General features: G+C 41.2%; 1 protein-coding gene across 2 annotated transcripts in view; it reads right to left on the reverse strand.

Annotated features, from left to right (window-relative positions):
- Nucleotides 1-3,031, reverse strand: part of pde9aa (phosphodiesterase 9aa) — a 140,331-nt gene extending 137,300 nt beyond the window's left edge. Inside the window, exon 1 of one of the 2 annotated variants that reach the window (XM_062067735.1) lies at nucleotides 2,767-3,031. In XM_062067735.1, coding sequence (XP_061923719.1) covers nucleotides 2,767-2,829 — 63 coding nt within the window. In that variant the 5' untranslated portion in view covers nucleotides 2,830-3,031. The remainder of the gene's footprint in view (nucleotides 1-2,766) is intronic. The other variant, XM_062067736.1, reaches the window with a different exon arrangement.
- Between the last annotated feature and the right edge of the window lie 24,105 nt (nucleotides 3,032-27,136).

A 27,136-nucleotide genomic window follows, 5' to 3' on the forward strand; every position in this document is an offset into this window, starting at 1 on the left:
ATGTAACCGTCCACGGTTAAGATAAAGAAGCATGTGCGTTTAGGATTAAGTGCATGATTAATCCGTGTTTTTACATGATTAATGCAATCTCTTTTTGTGATTAATCACATGGGTCTTTAGATAAGTCAAATTCTTGGTCAAATAAACAGTTTCACATTTTACAAGTTTTTTTTTACTTCAATCTATTAGGGCTGCAGTCGCTAGCAATGTGCATTTTAGGGAAAAAAATAAACTAAAATGTTTCTGCCTGACATAACCTTTTTTCTAATAAATGCACATCATTAACATTGAAATTGCACTTTTAAAATTTGTACAAAAATAGAAAAATAGGTGGAGACTTGTCCAGGGTGTACCCCGCCTTCCGCCCGATTGTAGCTGAGATAGGCTCTAGCGCCCCCCGCGACCCCAAAGGGAATAAGCGGTAGAAAATGGATGGATGGATCGATGTTTTTAAACTCTCCGCCTGTTCGCCGCCATAAAGACCACGGCACCCACACACTTCCGCCCTCATATGAGCCCGATTGCAGCAGCTGTGCGGAAACTCTTAGGGGTTTAACAATTCAGCTGGTTGCCGACATGATTCAGGGTCGATAATATTTTATTTTTAGAATGATACGATCCAAAACGATTCAGAGAGTTGAAATCGATTCAGTAACTTTTTAGCAAAAAAAATCAAGAAGTGTGACTGTGAAATAAATAGTGGATACTGGACACTGCAGGTGAAGTTTCCTATATTCCTCTTGTTTCCTCAAAGGGAATTAGATACAAAGGCGACCCCGAAAGGGACAAGCGGTAGAAAATGGATGGATGGATGGAAGTATGGATTCAAACTAGTAAGTAAAGAACAATTAATGGCCAATGCATTCACATTTTGTTTGAATAAAGTGCAATCAACACTTCAGGTTGAATTAGCAAGAGGAAACCTTTTCTGCTCGCATTTTCAACATTCAAAATTTTTTTTTTTTATAAAAGTACAGTAACCAATATTTACCTCTATATCTGTTTTGTTTTTCAAAATAAAATAATATATTAAAAATAAAGCGCAGCCATATCGCTTCAGGTTGAATTAACAGTCGGTTTACCTGCTACTTTTACTGTTGTTTTTTGACAGAAATTATACAAATACAAAATAAATTAATATAAAAATTAAGTGCAACCAAACCTGTTCAGGTTAAATGAGCAATGGTTTGATCTGCTACTAGTCTCATTTTAATAAACAGCTACAGTAGCAAAGAAAAGTCACAACAAACGCCACAACACTATAACATAAAGCCACAACACAACTTACAGCTATAGCACGATTGAAAAAAATCACAACAAATATAAGCGCCACAACCCAACAACATAAAGCCACAACACAACAACTTTAAGCCAAAATACAACAATACAAAGTCGGAAAGGAGGTGACAGCAGAAAAGTTTCGGCGACTCACCGACTTCCTGACACAAAAAGTGTAATGAAAGAAGTTGGAAAAGTAAGTTAGTTGTGACCACTTTTTTAGTCATAAATATTTATTTTTTTTACTTTTTCAATAATACTAATATACTTTGTTTAAGAAGTCGGTCTGTCGTCATAACCTGCTGTGATATTTTCCTTCCGTTGTGACTGTCGTGTCTTTTGTGGCTTAAAGTTGTGATGTGGCTTTGTATGACTTTGTTATGACGTTTGTGGTTTTTGTGGCTTTTGCAATAATGTTGTAGCTGAAAGTTGTTCCGTTGTAATTCATGATATTGTCTTGTCTTTTTCTCGGCCACGGTAGCTATCCCCCATTCTTCTTTTAAATCCAATGTTTACCTTTTTCTAGCGTCGATACAATTAAACTATTTCTTTTTGAAACAATGTCAGGTGGATACCTATCTTCCAGAATGCAAACTTGCCGAGCACAGATGAATCTAAGGAATATAAACCCTTAGAAACTATGTCTGCATATTTAAAGTTCCAAGCACATTAATAGGTACACTAATTTGAAGCGGCACAGTATACACTTCTTAGCAAATTAATCAATAATCAATGGGGGTGGCATGGCGTAGTGGTTAGAGCCGCCGTGACAGAAACCTGAGGGTTGCAGGTTCGCTTGACATCCAAATCGCTGCCGTTGCGTCCTTGGGCAGGACACTTCACCCTTGCCCCCAGTGCCGCTCACACTGGTGAATGAATGATGAATGATGGGTGGTGGTCGGAGGGGCCGTAGGCGCGAACTGGCAGCCACGCTTCCATCAGTCTACCCCAGGGCAGCTGTGGCTACAAATGTAGCTTACCACCACCAGGTGTGAATGAATGATGGGTTCTCACTTCCCTGTGAAGCGCTTTGAGTGTCTAGAAAAGCGCTATATAAATCTAATCCATTATTATTATTATTATTATTATTATAACTAAAGCGCCACTTTCAGACTAACTTGTCATAGTCATAGTATTTGCTCTGTGCAACAAAAAATACTAAAATGTTTACTCGCCTAACACTTAACCAAAGTAAATATAAAACAAATTGGAGGAAATTAAATCACATGTAGTTTTTTTTAATTCAAATATTGTGCACATTTTAATGTGTATTTTTTAAATTATAATTTTTAGTTCTTTTTTTCTGGACGTGTTATGTCATTTATGAGTATTATGCGTTTCTATGGCAGCAGTACAATTGGTCAACTACATACGGCTTCTGGTTGGTTATTTTTTCATTTTTTAAATTATTATTTTGTGAGCGCTTTTTGTACACGTTGCGTTTGTATGTCATAATATTTTTTCCCCCCAACGGAGATAGGAACGTACCTTCTGGATCCTCCCGTCCACGTCCAGGTAGATGACCCGGTAGGACGACGAAGCGGTGCCCATGATCGCGTCGCTCCTCGGGGGCGTCGGTGGCTTCCTACTCGGTCTTGGCTCGGAGTCTCCGGTCTCTCCTCGGATTGCGTCGAACTGAAGTGAAGTTAATTTGTCGACATGTGGAAGACAAAAGTGTTTTTATTGTCCTCTTCTTCCTCCTGACTCTCTGCTCTGTCATCTCACCGCTTCTCATAAAGCCTGACCACGCTCGTCCCCGCCTCCCTCATTGACTACAAACCTCCTGGGCCTGCGCGTTCCCGACATTCGCAAGTATAAAAACAATTGTCTTCATAACAAAAAGATTTGCCAGTATAAAAAAAATGTGCAAGTAAAAAAACAATATTCTGCAGAGAAACAAAACGATTTGCAAGTATAATAACAATTTTATCCAAGTAAAAACAACTATTTGCAATTAAAGAAAATATTTCAGCATATAAAAAAATAAATTGCCAGTGAAAAAAAATACATTTGCAAGTCTAAAAAATATTTTCCACAAGTAAAATAACAATTTTCTGCAGAGAAACAAAACGATTTGCAAGTATAATAACAATTTTATCCAAGTAAAAACAACTATTTGATATTAAAGAAAATATTTCAGCATATAAAAAAATAATTTGCCAGTGAAAAAAAATACATTTGCAAGTCTAAAAAATATTTTCCACAACTAAAATAAACAACGATTCGCTAGTAAAAAAAAACAAAAAAACTATTTTCTGCAAGTGAAAAAAATATTTGCAAGTATGAAAACAATTTGCTGTTATTTACTTTTGGCGGTAATATTCAATTAATTCACACTCTACTACGACAGGTGGTGCTGCTGAGTTGATTCAATGCCATCAGAGCTGCTGTTATTTGCGCATGGTGCCGTCCGCCAAAAATAACAAAAATGAAGGAGCTGGGTGGGGAGTAAAAGTAAGGGACAGAAGAAAGGCAAAACTTGTGGGTGGAACAAAGGGTGGAATATTACTGCCAAAAGTTTTAATTTGACGATAATTGTTTTTATACTACTAAATCCTTTGTTCCCTGGCAAAAAAATGTGTTTTTTACATGAGAATCTGTTGGGTTTTTTTATTGTTGAGAAAAAATGGTTACACTTACGAAATTTTTATTTCCAGAAAATGTTTTTTATACTAACAAATCGTTTTTTTATTTGAAGAAAATATTTTTTTTAAAGTTAAGTTAAGTTAAAGTTAACTTAACTTAAAAAAGTGAAAGTACCAATGATTGACACACACACACTAGGTAGGTGTGGTGAAATTTGTCCTCTGCATTTGACCCATCCCCTTGTTCACCCCCTGGGAGGTGAGGGGAGCAGTGAGCAGTGAGCAGTAGCGGTGGCTGCGCCCGGGAATCATTTTTGGTGATTTAACCCCCAATTCCAACCCTTGATGCTGAGTGCCAAGCAGGGAGGTAATGGGTCCCATTTTTATAGTCTTTGGTATGACTCGGCCGGGGTTTGAACTCACAACCTACCGATCTCAGGGCAGACACTCTAACCACTGAGTAGGTTTTTATAATGTTTTTATAAATGGAGAAAAAAAATTTTTTACTTGCAGATCGTTTTTTAACTACAATTTTTTTTTTTACATTTTATTGCAAATCATTGTACATGTGTAAAACATTTTTGTGTGTTTGTGGAGTTTTGGCAGTAAGTTCCTCCCTGCAAGTGGCACACAGCATGTCAAATATGTCACATATGTGAGTGGTATCATATACGTAACAGCATGTGACCCCAACACATAAATTATCCAAAGCCAATGAATCACACTAACACCATGAAACACATGCTGCAAATTAAGAATTGCACAATAACATAAACCTGCAGGATCAGAAACCAGGAGCGGCACCAAATTCTGGGCCCCGTTACACAAGACTGTTAAAGGGCCCACCATCCAAGCCTAAACCCAACGTCGCTGCCACATACACACACACTTGGTACGTTTACGTGCACTAAAAAACAAACTGTTGTTATGGCCCGGGCGCACGTCAGTGCACATTCATGTGTGCGCTGCACAGGGCGCACCTCCAGGGGCGCGCCAGGCACATGCCAGTCCGGCAATCATCTACAATCAACGCACCTGTCGCTGATGAGAAGCCCTGCCTTCATAAGCCAGCACAACCTGCTATCCTGGGCCAGAACGTAGCGACCTGTCCTGTACAGTAAGCCGAACCTAGCAAGCTCTAAGCACCCTTTCTCTCTCTGTGTTTTCCCCCCGTCGTGTTCATTTGTCTCGCGCCCTCCTTGTCGCCTTTCCAGCAGCGTACCTCCGTTCCCGCGTCACAAGCTGTGTGTCTCGTCTCCCCGTATTTCCTCTGCTTCCCTGGTTGCCTGGACACGGACTTTGACGCCTCTCTCCTCCCCTCGACCTAACGTCTGCTCACGGATCTCCGAGCTATCCTTTCCCCTCTTGGACTTCCGCCTCTCGCTCAACACTACCAGTAACACTCATCAGATAATTGCTACACTTAGTCACACGGGCAGCACGGTGGCAGAGGGGTTAGTGCATCTGCCTCACAATACGAAGGTCCTGAGCAGTCTTGGGTTCAATCCCGGGCTCGGGATCTTTCTGTGTGGAGTTTGCATGTTCTCCCCGTGACTGCGTGGGTTTCCTCCGGGTACTCCGGCTTCCTCCCACTTCCAAAGACATGCACCTGGGGATAGGTTGATTGGCAACACTAAATTGGCCCTAGTGTGTGAATGTGAGTGTGAATGTTGTCTGTCTATCTGTGTTGGCCCTGCGATGAGGTGGCGACTTGTCCAGGGTGTACCCCGCCTTCCGCCCGATTGTAGCTGAGATAGGCTCCAGCGCCCCCGCGACCCCAAAAGCGAATAAGCGGTAGAAAATGGATGGATGGATAGTCACACACATACACACCCTTTTGGTTTAGTCACACTCCATACTTTTGTAAATATGCATATTAATAATAAATATATTTATTATTAATATGCATAGAGCTAACATAACGTCCCTCCTTCTTCCCCTGTACACCCGTAACAACTATTGCATGGATTTGGTCAAAAACTGCTTTTTATAAGACATGTAAAAACCTTAATTAGGTGTTTGACTTTTTAAACATGATATAAACATACCTAGAACATATTAAGGTGAACACCTCAAAATAATTTAGTTGTAATAAAAAATATATATATATATTTTTTTTTTTTTACAAAAAAGTGAAAATCCAATATTAAGTGGCCAGATTATGAATGTAAAAAAATCAAGTAACCAGGCCTGGAATTTTGTCATTTTAGGGGCAAGGCCACTTGGCCTTTGGTTCCGTCAACCTTTTGAGGGCACAAAGGCCATCAAATAAAACAATGATTTTAAGTCCACGGTCATTAATGTAGCTCTATACAGCTATGGCGTAATTGGCAATAAGGCCTGTTTAAGACTTGCTGCTGTGATTGTGGGTTGTGGTTCGTTTCCCTGGCCGTACAAGTCTTGGTTTTCGTTCTGGTTTGTTTGTAAGTACCATTTTAGGTTGTACTTTTTTGTGTGTTGCTGCTTTTCCTGGCCTTTTGTTGTTGTTTCTTTGGGACTATCTTTTGAAATGTTTGCCTTGTTTTCGCGCATCTTGGGTTTTGGTCACACACTTCCTGACATCCTGAGGGCTAAAAACTAGTGACGTCTCTGTTTGTAACTTTATCCGAGGGTCTTTGAATGCACCACAGTTATGTGCAATGAGTTGCAGAAGTGAAACTTGCTGCCACAGATAGATTCATGATATTTTTGCTTAAAGGTAAGCTTTGATGACGTTATGTTGAGTGGAGTGTTCCACGTTAGGTTTGTGGTTGTCCAGTTGCAACAAATAATTTCGTATTTTTGAAATGGGGTGTAGGCCCAAATGTTGTTAATTTATTTCAAGCAACCTTATTATTGAACTTTCAGGGCTGTATCAATTTTATATTAACATATATGATGTTTTTTTTTATGACTTACATATTTACATGGCAGAAAAAAATATTCAATCTGCACACTTAATGACCATCCAAATACAATGTCAATGTTATGGTGCATAAAATTGCTCAATATAAATGTTTTACTGTTTCGGGGATAAAATCAAATGCGGTGGCACAGTCGTCCTTTGTTAACTATATTAGTTTTTTTTTTAAAAGCATATTCAACATCAGTGATTTTCAAACTAAGGTACGGTTTGCGGGCTCCATCTAGTGCAGACCTTGGCTAATTAAGGCCCGAGGGCCACATGTGGCTTGTTAAGCTTTTCAATCTGGCCCGCCAGACATTCCCAAATAATTTTTTTTAGATCTTTAAGATGGAAACTGTAGCCGCCATTATGATGTGCAGTGATGTTTTCAAATGACCGTAAGTCTTGAACTATACAAAGTATTTCAATGGTTGGAATCTGCGCTTTTTTGCATGATATACCAGTTACTATGGTAATCTAAGTCACAGCAGCTCAGATGAGGCACCAAGCAGTGTGGGTGGGGAGCGTCTCCACAGAGTGTTTCCAGAGCGGCCAGCCTGAAATGCGGGTGTCAGGAACAGATGCAGAAGAAGATTTTTACAACAAAGTTCTGCAAAAAAGTGATATGTATATACATCAGATGGTAGGTGGGTTTTTTTTTACCGTTCGCATTCCTATTTCGCCGTGTTTGTAACATTTTTGTTGCGTTTCGCTTGATTGTAGATAATGTCGATCGAGAGGGGGTGTGACGTTTATATGTTGTCAATATTCAGTGTTTTATCGTCCATAGTTAATATTGTAAATCCCACATTCTTTTTTTTAAATTTTTTTTTCTATTTATTTTTTTTAATTTTTTTTTGTCCTGTCCAGCTTCTCAGGCAAATCATATAGTAGATGTAGATGCCCATATCGGCTGTTCAGATTTACTTTACAAAAGAGAAGTGTAGGATACTTCTCTTGTTGCCTTATTTGTATTTGACTTTATTAAATGTATTTATATTATCATTCGGTGCAGCCGGGCCGGAGCAGGAGGGGATAGAAAGAGAAAAAAAGGAAGACAGAGGGGGGAATTGTGGGGACAAGAGGGGGATTAGACAGAGAGACAAAAACAACAACAGCAAACACAACAACAACAACAACAATAGAGCAACATCAGCAAATACGACATGTACAAATATGATGGTAAAAGTAATAGCAAATAAGCATTTAGCGAAAATAAAAAATAATACAGAAATGACAATGAGCATTATTACACTACAAATGGAGCAATACAAATACCAACAGAAATAGCGCTATTGATAATGAACAATACCAATACTTTACCTTTATTATCAACAATACAGTTGTTCAAATGCAACAATACATATACGTAATGATAACTTGAGATACGAAAGAATGCAGAAAAATGGAGGGGAAGAAAGAGAAGCAACCTACATTAACCTTGTAGAGTGTTATAGTAACAATAGGTTAAGCTTTGTCAGAGTGCCATGTGTTATACCAAGTTTACCCTAGGACAACAACATTAATATATGTTTGATGAAACATGATTATGTGCATGAGTGTATGTGTTCATATGTACTTGTATATGTACAGTATGTGTATATGTGTGTTTGTACAGTGAATGTATATGTACAGTATGTGTATGTGTGTGTTTGTAAATCCAACATTCTTCATAGTTAATATTGTAAATCCCATATTATTGTCATGTACTTTCTGGATGTCTCATTCAGTAGAACATTTTAAATTCCATTCCATTTGTTAAGGTAGTCTGTCATAATGTTTTTAGCATTCAATCAGACATTATTGTGAGGTTTTGTATTAGTGTTCCTAAAAATAGGACCCAAACACACACATATTTTACAGCAGATTGTCACAGCTTGTGTGTGTGTGTGTGTGTGTGTGTGTGTGTGTGTGTGTGTGTGTGTGTGTGTGTGTGTGTGTGTGTGTGTGTGTGTGTGTGTGTGTGTGTGTGTGTGTGTATGTGTGTGTGTGTGTGCACTTGTCTCACCATTTTTGTGTGGACATACACTTGACAAACCACCCTTTCTGTGAGGACCTTTTGACTTGCGAGGACATTTGCCTGGTCCTCACAACTACAGAAGTAAAATGTTTTTTTTTACTTTGTGTGTTTTGCATTCTGAAGTGAGGTTGCAACTCTCTACTCCCATCTAGTGCTAGATATATTTTTTTCATCATTCTAGCTATAGTGGAAAGGGGGGCCAAACGTGGGTCCACACACAGTAGGCAAGACATGTATGTGTGTGTGTGTGTGTGTGTGTGTGTGTGTGTGTGTGTGTGTGTGTGTGTGTGTGTGTGTGTGTGTGTGTGTGTATACCGGACCCCCAGGCACATTTTCTTCTTTAAATGTGGCCCCCCGAGTCAAAATAATTGCCCAGGCCTGATCTAGTGGTACGCCAAATAATTTCTTGATTAAATATTCAAACAGTGTTAGTGTTCAAACTGTGTAATGTTACAATGGCCGAAAATATTAAATATACTTGTTAACTAAAACCTCTGATATGTTATTAATGAATATTAATGCCTACTGCGCTACAGCATTTTAATGTTGGTCATTTTGGTGGTGCTTGGAGAGCCAAGTTTTTTTCTGAGGTGGTACTTTGGTGAAAAAAGTTTGAGAACCACTGTTCTTCATCTTTTGGGCCTAAATTAAGTTATATGTATTACAGTGTAGTATTTGTCAAATGTTCTATCCATTACTTTGTGACAATCAAAGATACTCTTTTACGTTAAGGGTTAACAATACCAGCAACACGATGGCGACTGTAGCGACAATCAAGTTGACCGACTTCATCTTTGATTCCTGCCTCATCAATAACGCATTCCCACATTTGGTGAGCCTTTGACGTGAGCGCTATCAAAAGACGCAGCAGGACTCGATGGTACTCGGCAAACCACTTAATGCTATCAGCAGCTGTCGTGGCAATGGTAAGTGGAGATGAGCTGTGTTCATCTTTGATATCGAACACAGCTCCGCATGACATCGGTGAGCCTTTGACGTGAGCGATGTAGAATGACGACAACGGGGGAAATACGACACAATTCTGCCGATGCGGCAAATTGGCCTCACTGATCTTGGCTGCGACTCAACTGGACCAAGTTTTTGATCCCTGATCCAAACAGTATCAGGAAGGTTTGCAAATTTCTGTTTTATAAGTTAAATGTGTTGTTTTGTACTAACAAAAAATGAAATTGGATAATTTATTCCTCATTGATTTGTTTTAGTACAAAACATTCACCAAATTAAATTCCATTTTGATTAATAAAATATAAAAATAAGGTAGTTCCAAATAAAATTCTGCACAGAGAATTGGGGGTGGGAATGCGACATCATATGATCTGTCATGAAATGGTCTAGTACAGGGGTCGGTAACCCAAAACGTTGAAAGCACCATATTGGACCAAAAATACAAAAACAAATCTGTCTGGAGCCGCAAAATATGAAAAGCCATATATAAGTCTTATAATGAAGGCAACACATGACGTAAGTGTCTATATTAGCTATAATAGCCTACTATCAAAATGACTATGTGTCGCAGGCTGAAGCAAATCTTCATTGACAGAAATGTTGAAATTTAATATTTATTCTACACATTTTTACAACAGTAGAAAACCATTAGTAAATAAATCAGAGGCTACTCAGAAGGTGAGATAACTCCTGGAAATTACTGGCTTTTAATGGCCAAAGGTATAAATGTGTGTGTCCAAGTTAAAGGAAATGGCAGGCTGTCTTCTTTTAATAGATTTATTACAATCTTTGGCAAGGTAGGTAATGTTTGCTGTGGTCTGGAACAACATGGCACACAAACAACTATGAGAAATGCAGCCAATATTACATACATATAATGTGTCGTGAGACATGCACAACTAAATTAAATACAAAGAAGATAAAAGTAAAGGATATTAAATGATCACAAATATACCTACAAATGAGGCATAATGATGTAATATGTACATACAGCTAGCCTAAATAGCATGTTAGCATTGATTAGCTTGCAGTCATGGACTGACAAAATATGCCTTATTAGCAGTCCAACAAGTCAATAACATCAACAAAGCGCACCTTTGTGCATTCATGCACAGTATAAAAGGTTTGGTGGACAAAATGAGACAAAGAAGGAGTGGAAGATTTTACATGTAAACAAACTGATGCAACAGTCCACACTATGGTGAGTTCAAGAACTACCGAAATTAGTAGGACAAAACAATGTTCACCAAGTACTCTCATCAGTGAAGCATATACACAAACATATTAAACAGTGGGCTTTCTAACAATTGGTAAGGTTTGTGTTATGTTTGTCCTCAAACAAAAAACATACTAAAACAAAAAAATATTTTTCCCCATCTTTTCCCATTTTCAATCCATATATTTAGAGACAAATCTTTGTTAGTTTTTTCATTTATTCAGTGTTAACATTTTGACAAATTTAGATTTATTTACCCTTTTTTTCATGTTTTTTTTCGGGTCCATAAAAACCTGTTCCGCAGGTGGTCCGTGCATCTTCAGCTGGACACCCTTGTTTGACCGAATCATACATTTGACGGTTTGTTGTGTGAAATGTGTATATCAAATGACCAAAAAAAAGTGCTATTTAAAGGCCTACTGAAATGATTTTTTTTTATTTAAACGGAGATAGCAGATCCATTCTATGTGTCATACTTGATAATTTCGCGATGTTGCCATATTTTTGCTGAAAGGATTTAGTATAGAACAACAACGATAAAGTTCGCAACTTTTGGTCTCTGATAAAAAAAAGCCTTGCCCCCACCGGAAGTAGCGTGACGACACCGGAGGAAGGGCTGCTCACATTTTCCTATTGTTTACACCAGCAGCGAGAGAGATTCGGACCGAGAAAGCGACAATTACCCCATTAATTTGAGCGAGAATGAAAGATTCGTGGATGAGGAACGTGAAAGTGAAGGACTAGCGTGCAGTGCAGAACATATCTTTTTTCGCTCTGACCGTAACTTAGGTACAAGCTGGCTCATTGGATTCCACACTCTCTCCTTTTTCTATTGTGGATCACGGATTTGTATTTTAAACCACCTCGGATACTATATCCTCTTGAAAATGAGAGTCAAGAACGCGAAATGGACATTCACAGTGACTTTTATTTCCACGACAATACATCGGTGAAGCACTTTAGCTACTGAGCTAATGTGATAGCATCGGGCTTAACTGCATATAGAAACAAAACAAATAAGTCCCTGACTGGAAGGATAGACAGAAGATCAACAATACAACCAAACTCTGGACATGTAACTACACGGTTAATGCTTTCCAGCTTGGCGAAGCTTAGCAATGCTGTTGCTAACGACGCCATTGAAGCTAACTTAACTACGGAACCTCGACAGAGCTATGCTAAAAACATTAGCCCTGCACCTACGCCAGCTCTCATCTGCTCATCACGACCCGTGCTCACCTGCGTTCCAGCGATCGACGGTACGACGAAGGACTTCACCCGATCACCGATGCAGTCGGCGGCCCGGAGACGGAGGAAGTCAAGGTGAGGTCGCCGGCTAGCGCGTCTGCTATCCATCTCAAAGTCCTCCTGGTTGTGTTGCTGTAGTCCGCCGCTAATACACCGATCCCACCTACAACTTTCTTCTTTGCAGTCTTCATTGTTCATTAAACAAATTGCAAAAGATTCGCCAACACAGATGTCCAGAATACTGTGGAATTTTGAGATGAAAACAGAGCTTTTTGTATTGGATTCAATGGGCTCCGAATACTTCCGCTTCAACCGTTGACGTCACGCGCAAACGTCCTTATATTGAAACGTTTTCAGCCGGAAGTTTGCCGGGAAATTTAAAATTGCACTTTATAAGTTGCCTCGTATTGGCATGTGTTGCAATGTTAAGATTTCATCATTGATATATAAACTATCAGACTGCGTGGTCGGTAGTCGTGGGTTTCAGTAGGCCTTTAATGTAACGATTATGCTCGCGTGAAAGGTGAAAAGTGCGAATGGATTTCCGCATTCCTTGAATTCATACACACGCGCAGATGCAGGGGGGGCGTGAATTCCAGTTTCAACAGAAAAGTGTCTTCAGACTCGACCGAGCATGATGGCTAACTGTAAGTCCTGCTAGTGCGACTCTGAGACAAGTAGAGCAGTGTGTTGTGCAGGCATGCACACCTGTAGCCATTATTTAACAGCCGTTAAACTGTACGGAAGTGAAACAGGCAACAGGCTGCAGCAGCCAGGGAAAGGTCCCAGTCGCGTGCAAACGCCTGATGACCGCTTGCGCGGCAGGCCAGCTGGAGGTCGCGGATGCGACGATGCTGGAGAGGAGGAAGAGAAAGATGGCGGCACCATGAGAAGGCCCGCCAAAGACGATGAAGATGGCGGCGCCGTGGGATGGCCCGCCATAGACGATGAAGATGGCGGCGCCGTGGCAAGGCCCACCGAGGACAAAGAAGATGGTGAAGCCGTGGGAAGGCCCGCTGAAGACGAAGAAGATGGTGGAGCCGTGGGAAAGCCTGTCGAAGACGAAGAAGATGGCGTAGCCGTGGGAAGCCCCGCCGAAGACGATGAAGATGGCGGAGCCGTGGGAATGCCCGCCGAAGATGATGAAGATGGCAGCGCCTTAGGAAGGCCAGCCGAAGATGAAGATGGAGGCACCTCTGGAGCTTGAGCGGCAGGCGAAGGAGGCTGCTGTGGTGCTGGCACGGGGACCAGCTGTGGTGCAGGAACAGGAAGCAGCCTTGGTGCAGGGACCGGAAACAGCCGTGGTGCAGGGACCGGAAGCAGCCGTGGCGCAGGGACCGGAAGCAGCCGTGGCGCAGGGGCCAGAAGCAGCCGTGGCGCAGGGACCGGAAGCAGCCGTGGCGCAAGGACCGAAGCAGCCGTGGCGCAGGGACCGGAAGCAGCCGTGGCGCAGGGACCGGAAGCAGCCGTGGCGCAGGGGCCGGAAGCAGCCGTGGCGCAAGGACCGAAGCAGCCGTGGCGTAGGGACCGGAAGCAGCCGTGGAGCAGGAACCGGAACCAGTCGTGTAGCAGGTACTGGTGTGGGAACCAGTCGTGGAGCAGGTACTGGTGTGAGAACCAGTCATGGAGCAAATTAATTGTTGTTGTTGCCTCGTAGTCAAGTAGGATGGCTCCGGTGAGGGTTGCTCTCTGGGGGTATGAGTTAAGTGTGAGACAGAGGCCAGAGACTAGTGGGGGGAAGGTAGATCTGACTGGTCTGGGGAGAGTGGTTTCATCATGGTGTGGGGTAATCCTTGGACTTTGTTAGTGTCCAATGACACAGTCGCAGTTGACACCACTGAAGTGTACAAACGAGCAACTCATGGTGTAAAAATGTCTCTGCAAACATTATTTTGGCGACACTGTGACAAGCAGACCAGCCAGGAAGCCACGCCCTCTTCTTTCTCTGACACGCATACACAAAACCAAGAAGCGAAATGATACCCTGAAGCCTCATTTAGTAATTTTTATTCAAATAAATGTTTAAAAAACAATTGTAATCATACAGAAAATACTCTTATAAATCAGTTTAGTGGACAAATAATTATTTTATAGTTTAGTTAAGTGTTTGTTTGTTTGTTTGTTTGTTTGTTTGTTTGACTACCCTTTCCGCACGTCCCTGGTGGACAGACATACTGAATATTTGTTAGGACTACAACGCCGTTCGAGAAGATAAAAATGGCAGACTCGCGGCAAGGTCTTCCGGTAAACATCTACATTGTTTGGCGATATCTGCTGATGTCACAGAGGGGTAAACGCAGCAAGTTGGGGAAAGTTTCAAATGGGAAACTGGGAAATGTAAAATATCCGCCATGCCTCCATTGTTTGAATCCACATTTTCTGGACTTTTGGGGGTCCCAAATACACAAAAACAGATGACAAGTAGGCAAAAGGTAAACAAAAAGTTGGTTTTACATAATATTGAAACCTCTTTCAGCACTTTGGGAAGAGTGCAAGACTTTCATAACAAATGTTGACTATTTTGTGCCAGAGAGAACCGCTCAAACCTTTTCAAATACAACTGAAGATTCAGGAGCGTGCAGTTTGACACACGCTGTAAGGTAACTAAAGACACCTTATCAACAAATAACTTGTCACACGAGACAGCTGACAGTTTATCACACACTTGATTGTCCCAAATCCCGAGGACAATTACTGATGTTTACTGTAATAAATGAAGAGATAAGACTATCAGTCATTACACCCAACGAGACATGAAGTAATAAGAGTACAGGTGTTGTCATGCAGCCAATGGTCAGGTTTAAGGCCATGTCTACACTAAGTCGTTTAACCCCTTAAACTAATAATTATTTAGCCTAAGCCCCGTTTCAGCCAAACTAAACCAGCATTTAAGGTTCCCCTCCTCGGACAAATGTTTACACGGGTAAGTGCGCCGTGTATTTCTTGAATCTCCGGCTCTTAGCTTTGTATGGTCTCATTGATCGTTTACCAGCTGAGTTCGGAGAGGAAGTGATGCCAGAAAGACAGCGCCCCACACAGGAAGTGACGTCAGAAAGAACGCGCCACAGCCAGCTTCATAATAAAGCGGTTTCGTAACTCGGAGCTAACCATTGAAAATATGGAGGCGAGTCATCCAGACATGCCCGTGTTTCTCCTTCCGTCTGTACAGACGCTTGTGGAAATCACGCATGAATACCTTAAGAGAAAGCGATTGCAGCTATTTTGGATACAACACTTCTCAGACGGCAAGAGAACTTTCCAATGTCCGGCCGGGTCAGCTACTTAGCGAAAAAGTTAATCCATTTGTCGAAGGAGAGACAAGGAGAGTGCGAGCTCCCGTGGATGTGATAAAAAAAAAGGTAGCGTGTGCTTTGTATTACCTGGCCGTCGAGGAAAACGGCGAATGCATTTGGAATGGCAAAGCAGACTGTATCAGTTATTGTCCGCCATGTATGTCGCGGACTCAACGTCTAGGTCCAGAGTATATAAAGTCACCAAAAACTAATGGACAATGAAGGTGAAGGCAAAAAAGTGAGGAGTGTCCTGACCACATATCTAGATCCCTAGATTGATTGTTGTCAAATGTTCTTTGTCACATTGTTTACTTTCGTGTCCATTAAAGATTTGATTAATTTATGATGTCTCAGGTGTGATTCACTACAATAGGGCCCCACAGCACACTGGATTCCAGTTAATTGAAATACCACAACACTGGATATTGTTCAGATAAGTTAAATTTAAGAACTTGCACACAAAGCAATACTGGAGGTGACTATGACGTGCGCATTTTCTGCACATACGTATTAGGTCGCGTTGCGTCGGCGGACAGAGGAGGGCGGGGGTCTTAAACGGTGGCATTGTTGTGTGTGGACACGGATAAGGTTAGGTGTGATTTACCACGGATAACCTTATCCGGCTTAGTGTAAACAGGGCTTAAGTCTGGAAGAGGTGGACTTTTTTGGTGCAAACTTTCAGGCAAGTGTCGTTGAAGCAGGAGGAGCCTATGTGCCAGCCTTTAACCATTTTACATGGCGATTTCAACACCTCCAAGTTTGTTAATGGAAACTACAACTAATATGCATGTTACAATCAAACCGCTGGTTTGTAATAAGTAAAATACTTACAGTGTTAAGACTTTTTAGGACTCAAACAAAAGACTAGACTGGCATATTAAACTGAATGGCAAAGCCTGCTCAGTGGCCTTGTGGTTAGAGTGTCCGCCCTGAGATTGGTAGGTCGTGAGTTACCATGAATTGATTAACGTGGACCCAGACTTAAACAAGTTGAAAAACTTATTCGGGTGTTACCATTTAGTGGTCAATTGTACGGAATATGTACTGGACTGTGTAAAATGTACTGTTTCTAGGGATGATGTTTGATAAGAAATTATCGAGTTCGAGCCTATTATCGAATCCTCTTATCGAACCAATTCCTTATCGATTCTCTTATCGAGTCCAGATAGGTTGTTGTATATGGAAAAAAACACACAATATTTGGTTTAACAAAAGCTCACTTTTATTATATAAGAAAAAAATTTAATCTAATAAACAAATAAATATTGACTGTTACCTCCCTAAAAAAATAAAATAAAATAAATAAACATTGACTGTTGTTACCCAAAGTATATTAAGTGGGATTTTTAAGTAAAACAAATATATACAGTAACACAAAAACAACCTGTCTCTGTGATCACTATAGGTGTATAAATAATAATATAGTGTTAAATAAAATCAGTCCCTTGGGCACAAAACTGAAAATAATACAGCTCTCCTAAATGTGCAATTCTGCTATTTGACATAACTTTTTGTTATGATGCTTTGACATTTTTGCACTTTATTTCTTTATTGAAAAAAAATTCTATGAAGAGAAAGGTTCTTTGCAAATGTGGTTACAATGCTAAAAAATGACAAGTTAAAGCTATAAAAAGAATTACACTTTATTGAGTTAACATTATTTCTTTATAGGAGGAAAGATGTTATGAGCTAGGGAATATTACAACTACACTACCCAGCATGCAACGGGAGTGACGAGCATGCGCGGTAGCCCCGAAAAGTGTTGTTGCATGTCGTCACCCGGCAGCTAAGAATGAGGTTATGAGCACGCTGTGAAAGTAAACGTCAAGAACTCAGCCAACACGCCTCGTCTGCATTATTTATAATTAGACAGACAACACATATACAGTGTGATTTTGTTTTGTTTACAAGAAAAGAAAAACAAAAGTTAAAAAAGGGAGATGTGTTGTATATATATGTATGTGCTGCGGTTGCTTTAAGAACGTTGCGACAGCTGCCGTAAAGGAGGTGCGTTGCTAGCCTGGTTGCTATGTTTCCGGTTGGTCGTAAAAGTGTTCGTCATGTGTTTTACCCTGCTCAAATCTCTCAGTAAAGTTATTCCTTGGATTATACCTTTTGTTTTGAACTTTATTACACCTTGGAGCGCTTTTTCCGGTCCATTTTTTTCCTGCTTTTCCTATCTGCGCCTAATGACTGAGCTACGTGACGCCATTTCTTGTGATGTCACACGGAGCATTTCTGGTCGGGACGGGATTCGTTCCGAGGGATTCGAATAAAGAACCAACTCTTTTTCTTTACTATAGTGGTCTCGATAACGGGTACCGGTTCTCAAAAAGGGATTCGAGTCCGAGGACTCGGTTCTTTTCTTATCGAACAACCGGGAAAACCGGTTTCGAGTATCATCCCTAACTGTTTCATATAATGTATTCTCTTCCTTTGCAATCTACGAATAAAAGTTTCAATCAATCAATCAATCAAACCCCTGCCGAGTCATACCAAAGACTATAAAAATGGGACCCATTACCTCCCTGCTTGGCACTCAGCATCAAGGGTTGGAATTGGGGGTTGAATCACCAAAATGATTCCAGAGCGCAGCCACCGCTGCTGCTCATTGCTCCCCTCACCTCCCAGGGCGTGGAACAAGGAGATGGGTCAAATGCAGAGGGTGATTTCACCACACCAAGCGTGTGTGTGACTATCAGTGGTACTTTAACTTTAAAGACCACTTCCTCTCTACAGCAACACACTGTAGTTGATCTAATTGGTCAAAAGCCCAGGACGCCATGTTGAGGACTGACTTTGAGCCGGCCTCATTCCAAATCTCTTTGAATTGAAGAGTTTTTGTCAGCGCCTAAACATGCCCTGCTGTGCAGCTCGGGGCTGCTCCACTCGCAAAAACTGCAGGAAGCATTTGCATCACTTTCCCGAAAGGAGAAAAGTATGTTGAAGTAAAGGTTTGCTGGGAAAGCTGGAGTGCCAATGACAACAATTTCTTGTGCGAGGTTAGATGACAGAAATTGTTTACTTTTGACCGGTTTGACTAGGGGTCCCCAAACTATGGCCCGCGGGCCGGATACGGCCCCCCAGCGTCCATAATCCGGCCCGCGGCAAGTCCCAAATTCAAAAAAATAATTTATTTTTGTTTTTTATTAATCTTTTTTAAAAAATCTGTCCTTACTAGTCCATTTTCAACCGTCTCCTAGCCACTCAGGCAAATCACATTGTCTAAAAATGCATTTTATCATCGATAACGTGACATGCAGCAGGTGCACTCTTTATGTCAATTAGTGCGCGAGGAATATATATGTATGTATACATATATATATATATATATATATATATATATATATATACACACACACACACACACACACATATAGACACATATACATATATACACATATACATATATATATATACATATATACACACATACACACATATATACACATCAGTGGCGTGCGGTGAGGTTAATGTCTGGTGAGGCACGACTGCATCATCACAGTCAGATTTACAAACATATGAACCTGCAGTGCAGGTGTACCTAATGTTGTGTCCCTGCGGTCGTTCGCGGCTCCTGCAGCGCGAGCATTGTTGTTTTTGCACTTTTTGGCTTCTTGTTAAGTGACTTTTTTTGGGTTGATTCGGTCTTGCACGTGGAGGTTTTGGGTGTGGGCTTTGGTTGGTGTGGCGCTCCCGTCGGGCGGTGCATTCTGCGGCGGAGATGCTTGGCACCAGGAGGCGGGGTTATGAGACGAGCCTCACACAGTGTGTCTTCGCAGCAGTTTTATGAATGCTCAGCACTAAAAATATGTTACACACATACTGTTGTTGACAAAATACACTGTACATTATATACCTCAGCTAACTAAACTATGGAAATGTATAATATAATTCATATAGCAATACGGTCTCACTGCACAGCAGCTCAGCAGTTAGCCGAGTCATTGCGCACAATCCATGTTGAGGCGCAACGCAGTGACGTGCCTCAACTGGCTGCTGATCACCGCACCGTCTCTTCTCAGTATTTGAACGGCAAATGTGAAAATAAAAATAAAAATAATCTAAAACTGGTGAAGTTAAATGGAAAATAACTTTAGTATAATCACTGGATACATATAACAATTTAATTAATTTTTTTTTCTTTTTACTTTTTTTTTTCTTTCCATGATGGCAGGTGAGGCCCCGCCTCCCCTGCCTCTAGTGACTGCACGCCACTGATACACATATACATATATATACATGGACATATACATATATACACACACATATATACACATATACAAACCCAGTTTCCATATGAGTTGGGAAATTGTGTTAGATGTAAATATAAACGGAATACAATGATTTGCAAATCCTTTTCAACCCAAAAATAAATAGAATGCACTACAAAGACAAGATATTTGATGTTCAAACTCATAAACTTTTTTTTTTTTTGCAAATAATAATTAACTTAGAATTTCATGGCTGCAACATGTGCCAAAGTAGTTGGGAAAGGGCATGTTCACCACTGTGTTACATGGCCTTTCCTTTTAACAACACTCAGTAAACGTTTGGGAACTGAGGAGACATATTTTTTAAGCTTCTCAGGTGGAATTCTTTCCCATTCTTGCTTGATGTACAGCTTAAGTTGTTCAACAGTCCGGGGGTCTCCGTTGTGGTATTTTAGGCTTCATAATGCGCCACACATTTTCAATGGGAGACAGGTCTGGACTACAGGCAGGCCAGTCTAGTAGCCGCACTCTTTTACTATGAAGCCACATTGATGTAACACGTGGCTTGGCATTGTCTTGCTGAAATAAGCAGGGGCGTCCATGGTAACGTTGCTTGGATGGCAACATATGTTGCTCCAAAACCTGTATGTACCTTTCAGCATTAATGGCGCCTTCACAGATGTGTAAGTTACCCATGTCTTGGGCACTAATACACCCCCATACCATCACAGATGCTGGCTTTTCAACTTTGCGCCTATAACAATCCGGATGGTTCTTTTCCTCTTTGGTCCGGAGGACACGACGTCCATAGTTTCCAAAAACAATTTGAAATGTGGACTTGTCAGACCACAGAAAACTTTTCCACTTTGTAGCAGTCCATCTTAGATGAGCTCAGGCCCAGCGAAGCCGACGGCGTTTCTGGGTGTTGTTGATAAACGGTTTTTGCCTTGCATAGGAGAGTTTTAACTTGCACTTACAGATGTAGCGACCAACTGTAGTTACTGACAGTGGGTTTCTGAAGTGTTCCTGAGCCCATGTGGTGATATCCTTTACACACTGATGTCGCTTGTTGATGCAGTAGCCTCAGCCTGAGGGATCGAAGGTCACAGGCTTAGCTGCTTACGTGCAGTGATTTCTCCAGATTCTCTGAACCCTTTGATGATATTACGGACCGTAGATGGTGAAATCCATAAATTCCTTGCAATAGCTGGTTGAGAAAGGTTTTTCTTAAAGTGTTCAACAATTTGCTCACGCATTTGTTGACAAAGTGGTGACCCTCGCCCCATCCTTGTTTGTGAATGACTGAGCATTTCATGGAATCTACTTTTATACCCAATCATGGCACCCACCTGTTCCCAATTTACCTGTTCCCCTGTGGGATGTTCCAAATAAGTGTTTGATGAGCATTCCTCAACTTTAGCAGTATTTATTGCCACCTTTCCCAACTTCTTTGTCACATGTTGCTGGCATTAAATTCTAAAGTTAATGATTATTTGCAAAAAAAAAAAAAAATGTTTATCAGTTTGAACATCAAATATGTTGTCTTTGTAGCATATTCAACTGAATATGGGTTGAAAATTATTTGCAAATCATTCTATTCCGTTTATATTTACATCTAACACAATTTCCCAACTCATATGGAAACAGGGTTTGTACATATACACTACCGTTCAAAAGTTTGGGGTCACCCAAACAATTTTGTGGAATAGCCTTCATTTCTAAGAACAAGAATAGACTGTCGAGTTTCAGATGAAAGTTCTCTTTTTCTGGCCATTTTGAGCGTTTAATTGACCCCACAAATGTGATGCTCCAAAAACTCAATCTGCTCAAAGGAAGGTCAGTTTTGTAGCTTCTGTAATGAGCTAAACTGTTTTCAGTTGTGTGAACATGATTGCAGAAGGGTTTTCTAATCATCAATTAGCCTTCTGAGTCAATGAGCAAACACATTCTACCATTAGAACACTGGAGTGATAGTTGCTGGAAATGGGCCTCTATACACCTATGTAGATATTGCACCAAAAACCAGACATTTGCAGCTAGAATAGTCATTTACCACATTAGCAATGTATAGAGTGTATTTCTTTAAAGTTAAGACTAGTTTAAAGTTATCTTCATTGAAAAGTACAGTGCTTTTCCTTCAAAAATAAGGACATTTCAATGTGACCCCAAACTTTTGAACGGTAGTGTATACCCACACATATATACACATATACATCAACTGTACATAGACATATACATATACAGTATACACACATATATACACATATACATACACACACACACACACACACATATACACACACATATATATATATATATATATATATATATATATATATATATATATATATAGTGCGGCCCCCAGCTAAATTGTTTTAACCCAATGCGGCCCCAGAGTCAAAAAGTTTGGGGACCCCTGGTTTTGACCATAACTTATACACAATGTATCCATTACAGGATTACAGTGGAACCCTTTTGAACAACTAGAAGACCTTGATTTTGCTGATGACCTGGCTCTGATCTCAGGAACACACACACACACACATTCCACGCAACACCACCAGATTGCATGAACACAGTAAACAGATAGGCCTCAGGATAAACACTGGGAAGACCAAGTTCATGAGGCTCAACACCGAAACCTATCAACCTATCACAATCGAGGAGCACCCCCTGGAAGATGTGTTCGAGTTTGTCTACCTGGGAAGCAACATCAGCACAGATGGAGGAGCTGATAAAGATGTCGAACTGCGCATCAGCAAAGCAAGACATGCCTTTTGGAACTCTCCGACCTGTATGGCTCTCTTCCAAGCTCTCCAGAAACACCAAAATCAGAATCTTCAATACAAATGTGAAATCTGTCCTTCTTTATGGCTGTGAAACCTGGAAAACCACCAAATCAATCATCAATAAACTACAAGTGTTTATTTTGAAAAAAATGGCGGCGCATGGCGATGGCGATGCTGCGGCTTTGCTAACGCTCTTGGGAGTGTAGAGCGATTTGGTAAAAAACACCCGTCATTTCTGTCAATTTCATGGCTGGCTCAAAGCGTGAACACTCTGTGATCACATACGACCGACAGACAATTCTGGATGTGGATGGATCGGGTCGTTATAGACTGAAAGATGCATGTACGGTGGACCTCCTCGCTAGCATGGGAAAACTTCGTGGGCTACATCGAGCGGCCTTTGTAGCAGCGGAGTCAAGTGCTAGCGGGGACCGCCAATGGAGACGACGTAAGCGGTGCGAGCGGAAGCAGAAGCGGGGATGCCGAGCTGGGCTAACAACAAAGAGAAAAGCTAACCAAAGAAGCGTGGAGTCTCCGGGTAAGAAGCCATTTAAACTAGAACTAGCCGGCGTCAGGCTGGATAATCCCTGCACACATAGCAATTCTCTTAGAATAAAACACAACTCACATAATGTTTTTTCTTTTGTGACCGTGTCAGAGGCAGACATACATTGTACTGAGGTAGCTAACTATGATGCGTTCAGTTTATCGCAATATCAAGCAAACAATCTGAATATCCCCGTCGTATCAATTCCTAGATATGGTCGAAACTATTTAAAGTGCACTACGCATACTAAACGCAACATTATTAATATTGCTACTTCGGATAATTTCAACAAACAATCCTCAAAACAGCCCACTACCTATAATATGGGCTTTTTAAACATAAGATCATTATCTTCCAAAACGTTGTTAGTTAATGAAGTCATTAGAGACAACAAACTTGACGTCGTTGGTCTCGCCGAGACCTGGCTCAAACCAGACGATTTTTTTGCGCTAAATGAGGCATCTCCTTCTAACTATACCAATACACATGTTGCCCGACCTCTTAAAAGGGGAGGGGGTGTCGCACTAATATACAATGAAAACTATAATCTTACACCTAACCTAAATAATAAATATAACTCGTTTGAGGTGCTCACTTTGAGGTTTGTCACACTGCTGCCTCTCCACCTGGCTGTTATCTACCGCCCCCCTGGGCCCTATTCGGACTTCATCAGTGAATTCTCAGAGTTTGTTGCTGATCTAGTGACGCACGCCGACAATATAATCATAATGGGGGACTTTAATATCCATATGAATACCCCATCGGACCCTCCATGCGTGGCGCTCCAGACTATAATTGATAGCTGTGGTCTTACACAAATAATAAATGAACCCACGCATCGCAACGGTAATACGATAGATCTAGTGCTTGTCAGGGGTGTCACCACCTCTAAAGTTACGATACTCCCGTACACTAAAGTAATGTCCGATCATTACCTTATAAAATTCGAAGTTCTGACTCATTGTCAACAAACTAATAATAATAATAATAACTACTATAGCAGCCGCAACATTAATGCTACCACAACGACGACTCTTACTGACCTACTGCCTTCGGTAATGGCACCATTCCCAAATTATGTGGGCTCTATTGATAACCTCACTAACAACTTTAATGACGCCCTGCGCGACACCATTGATATTGTAGCACCGCTAAAGCTAAAAAGGGCCCCTAAAAGGCGTACCCCATGGTTTACAGAAGAAACTAAAGCCCAGAAATTATCATGTAGAAAGCTGGAACGCAAATGGCGTGCGACTAAACTTGAGGTGTTCCATCAAGCATGGTGTGACAGTTTAATAACTTATAAACGCATGCTTACCTCAGCTAAAGCTAAATATTACTCAAATCTCATCCACCTCAACAAAAATGATCCTAAATTTCTGTTTAGTACAGTAGCATCGCTAACCCAACAAGGGACTCCTCCCAGTAGCTCCACCCACTCAGCAGATGACTTTATGAATTTCTTTAATAAGAAAATTGAAGTCATTAGAAAAGAGATTAAAGACAATGCATCTCAGCTACAACTGGGTTCTATTAACACAGATACGACGGTATATACGACGGATACCGCCCTCCAAAATTGTTTCTCTCTCTTTGATGAAATAACATTGGAGGAATTGTCAAAATGTGTAAATGGGACAAAACAAACATGTTTACTTGACCCAATTCCTGGGAAACTTATCAAGGAGCTTTTTGTATTATTAGGTCCATCAGTGTTAAATATTATAAACTTATCACTTTCCTCTGGCACTGTTCCCCTAGCATTCAAAAAAGCGGTTATTCATCCTCTACTCAAAAGACCTAACCTCGATCCTGATCTCCTGGTAAACTACCGGCCGGTGTCCCACCTTCCGTTTATCTCGAAAATCCTTGAAAAAATTGTAGCACAGCAGCTAGCGTCTAACAATCTCTGTGAACCTTTTCAATCCGGTTTCAGGGCAAATCACTCTACGGAGACAGCCCTCGCAAAAATGACTAATGATCTATTGCTAACGATGGATTCTGATGCTTCATCTATGTTGCTGCTTCTTGATCTTAGCGCCGCTTTCGATACTGTTGATCATAATATTTTATTAGAGCGTATCAATACGCGTGTTGGGATGTCAGACTTAGCCTTGTCTTGGTTTAACTCTTATCTTACTGACAGGATGCAGTGTGTCTCCCATAACAATGTGACCTCGGACTATGTTAAGGTAACGTGTGGAGTTCCCCAGGGTTCGGTTCTTGGCCCTGCACTCTTTAGTATTTACATGCTGCCGCTAGGTGACATCATACGCAAATACGGTGTTAGCTTTCACTGTTATGCTGATGACACCCAACTCTACATGCCCCTAAAGCTGACCAACACGCCGGATTGTAGTCAGCTGGAGGCGTGTCTTAATGAAATTAAACAATGGATGTCCGCTAACTTTTTGCAACTCAACGTTAAGAAAACGTAAATGCTGATTATCGGTCCTGCTCAACACCGACATCTATTTAATAATACCACCTTAACATTTGACAACCAAACAATTAAACAAGGCGACTCGGTAAAGAATCTGGGTATTATCTTCGACCCAACTCTCTCGTTTGAGTCACACATTAAGAGTGTTACTAAAACGGCCTTCTTTCATCTCCGCAATATCGCTAAAATTCGTTCCATTTTGTCCACAAGCGATGCTGAGATCATTATCCATGCGTTCGTTACATCTCGTCTCGATTACTGTAACGTTTTGTTTTCGGGCCTCCCTATGTCTAGCATTAAAAGATTACAGATGGTACAAAATGCGGCTGCTAGACTTTTGAGAAAAACAAGAAAGTTTGATCATATTACGCCTATACTGGCTCACTTGCACTGGCTTCCTGTGCACCTAAGATGCGACTTTAAGGTTTTACTACTTACGTATAAAATACTACACGGTCAAGCTCCTGCCTATCTTGACGATTGTATTGTACCATATGTCCCGGCAAGAAATCTGCGTTCAAAGAACTCCGGCTTATTAGTGATTCCCAGAGCCCAAAAAAAAGTCTGCGGGCTATAGAGCGTTTTCTATTCGGGCTCCAATATTATGGAATGCCCTCCCGGTAAAAGTTAGAGATGCTACCTCAGTAGAAGCATTTATGTCTCATCTTAAAACTCATTTGTATACTCTAGCCTTTAAATAGACTCCCTTTTTAGACCAGTTGATCTGCCGTTTCTTTTCTTTTCTTTTCTACTCTGCTCCCAACCCGGGGTGGACCGCTAGCCTGTCCATCAGATGGGGACATCTCTACGCTGCTGACCCGTCTCCACTCGGGATGGTTCCTGCTGGCCCACTATGGACTGGACTTTCGCTGATGTGTTGGACTTTCACAATATTATGTCAGACCCACTCGACATCCATTGCTTTCGGTCTCCCCTAGAGGGGGGGGGGTTACCCACATATGCGGTCCTCTCCAAGGTTTCTCATAGTCATTCACATCGACGTCCCACTGGGGTGAGTTTTCCTTGCCCGTATGTGGGCTCTGTACCGAGGATGTCGTTGTGGCTTGTACAGCCCTTTGAGACACTTGTGATTTAGGGCTATATAAATAAACATTGATTGATTGATTGATTGATATTAACAACTGTCTCAGGTTCATACTGAGGATTTGGTGGCCCAACAAGATATCAAATGTAGACCTGTGGAGACACATGAACCAAGAGCAAATTCAAAATGAAATCAAAAGCAGAAAGTGGGGATGGATCGGCCATAGACTGAGGAAGGATCCCAGAAACATAGCAAGACAAGCCCTGGACTATAACCCTCAAGGCAAGAGGAAGCCAGGGAGACCAAAACTCAACTGGAGGCGGTCCACTCTTGATGAACTGACCAAGATGGGGATCTCCTGGCAAGAAGCGAAGACCATCGCGCAGAAGAGAGTGAGGTGGAGATCCATGGTAGACGCCCTATGCTCCCAAGGGGGCCAAGAGGATTAATGAAAGAAGAAGAATGTACCCATTGACTCTGGACATGATTGACCGATGTTCTAGCTCAGGCTATGAGGAAACACAAAGAGAAAGTATAATAAAGTATTATTTTCATATCATCTTGGCAGGTGCATAATAACATGCAGTGCTGCTAAAAGCAGCTTTTTT

This window comes from Entelurus aequoreus, linkage group LG13 (genome assembly GCF_033978785.1).
Source record: "Entelurus aequoreus isolate RoL-2023_Sb linkage group LG13, RoL_Eaeq_v1.1, whole genome shotgun sequence".
Taxonomy (NCBI): domain Eukaryota; kingdom Metazoa; phylum Chordata; class Actinopteri; order Syngnathiformes; family Syngnathidae; genus Entelurus; species Entelurus aequoreus.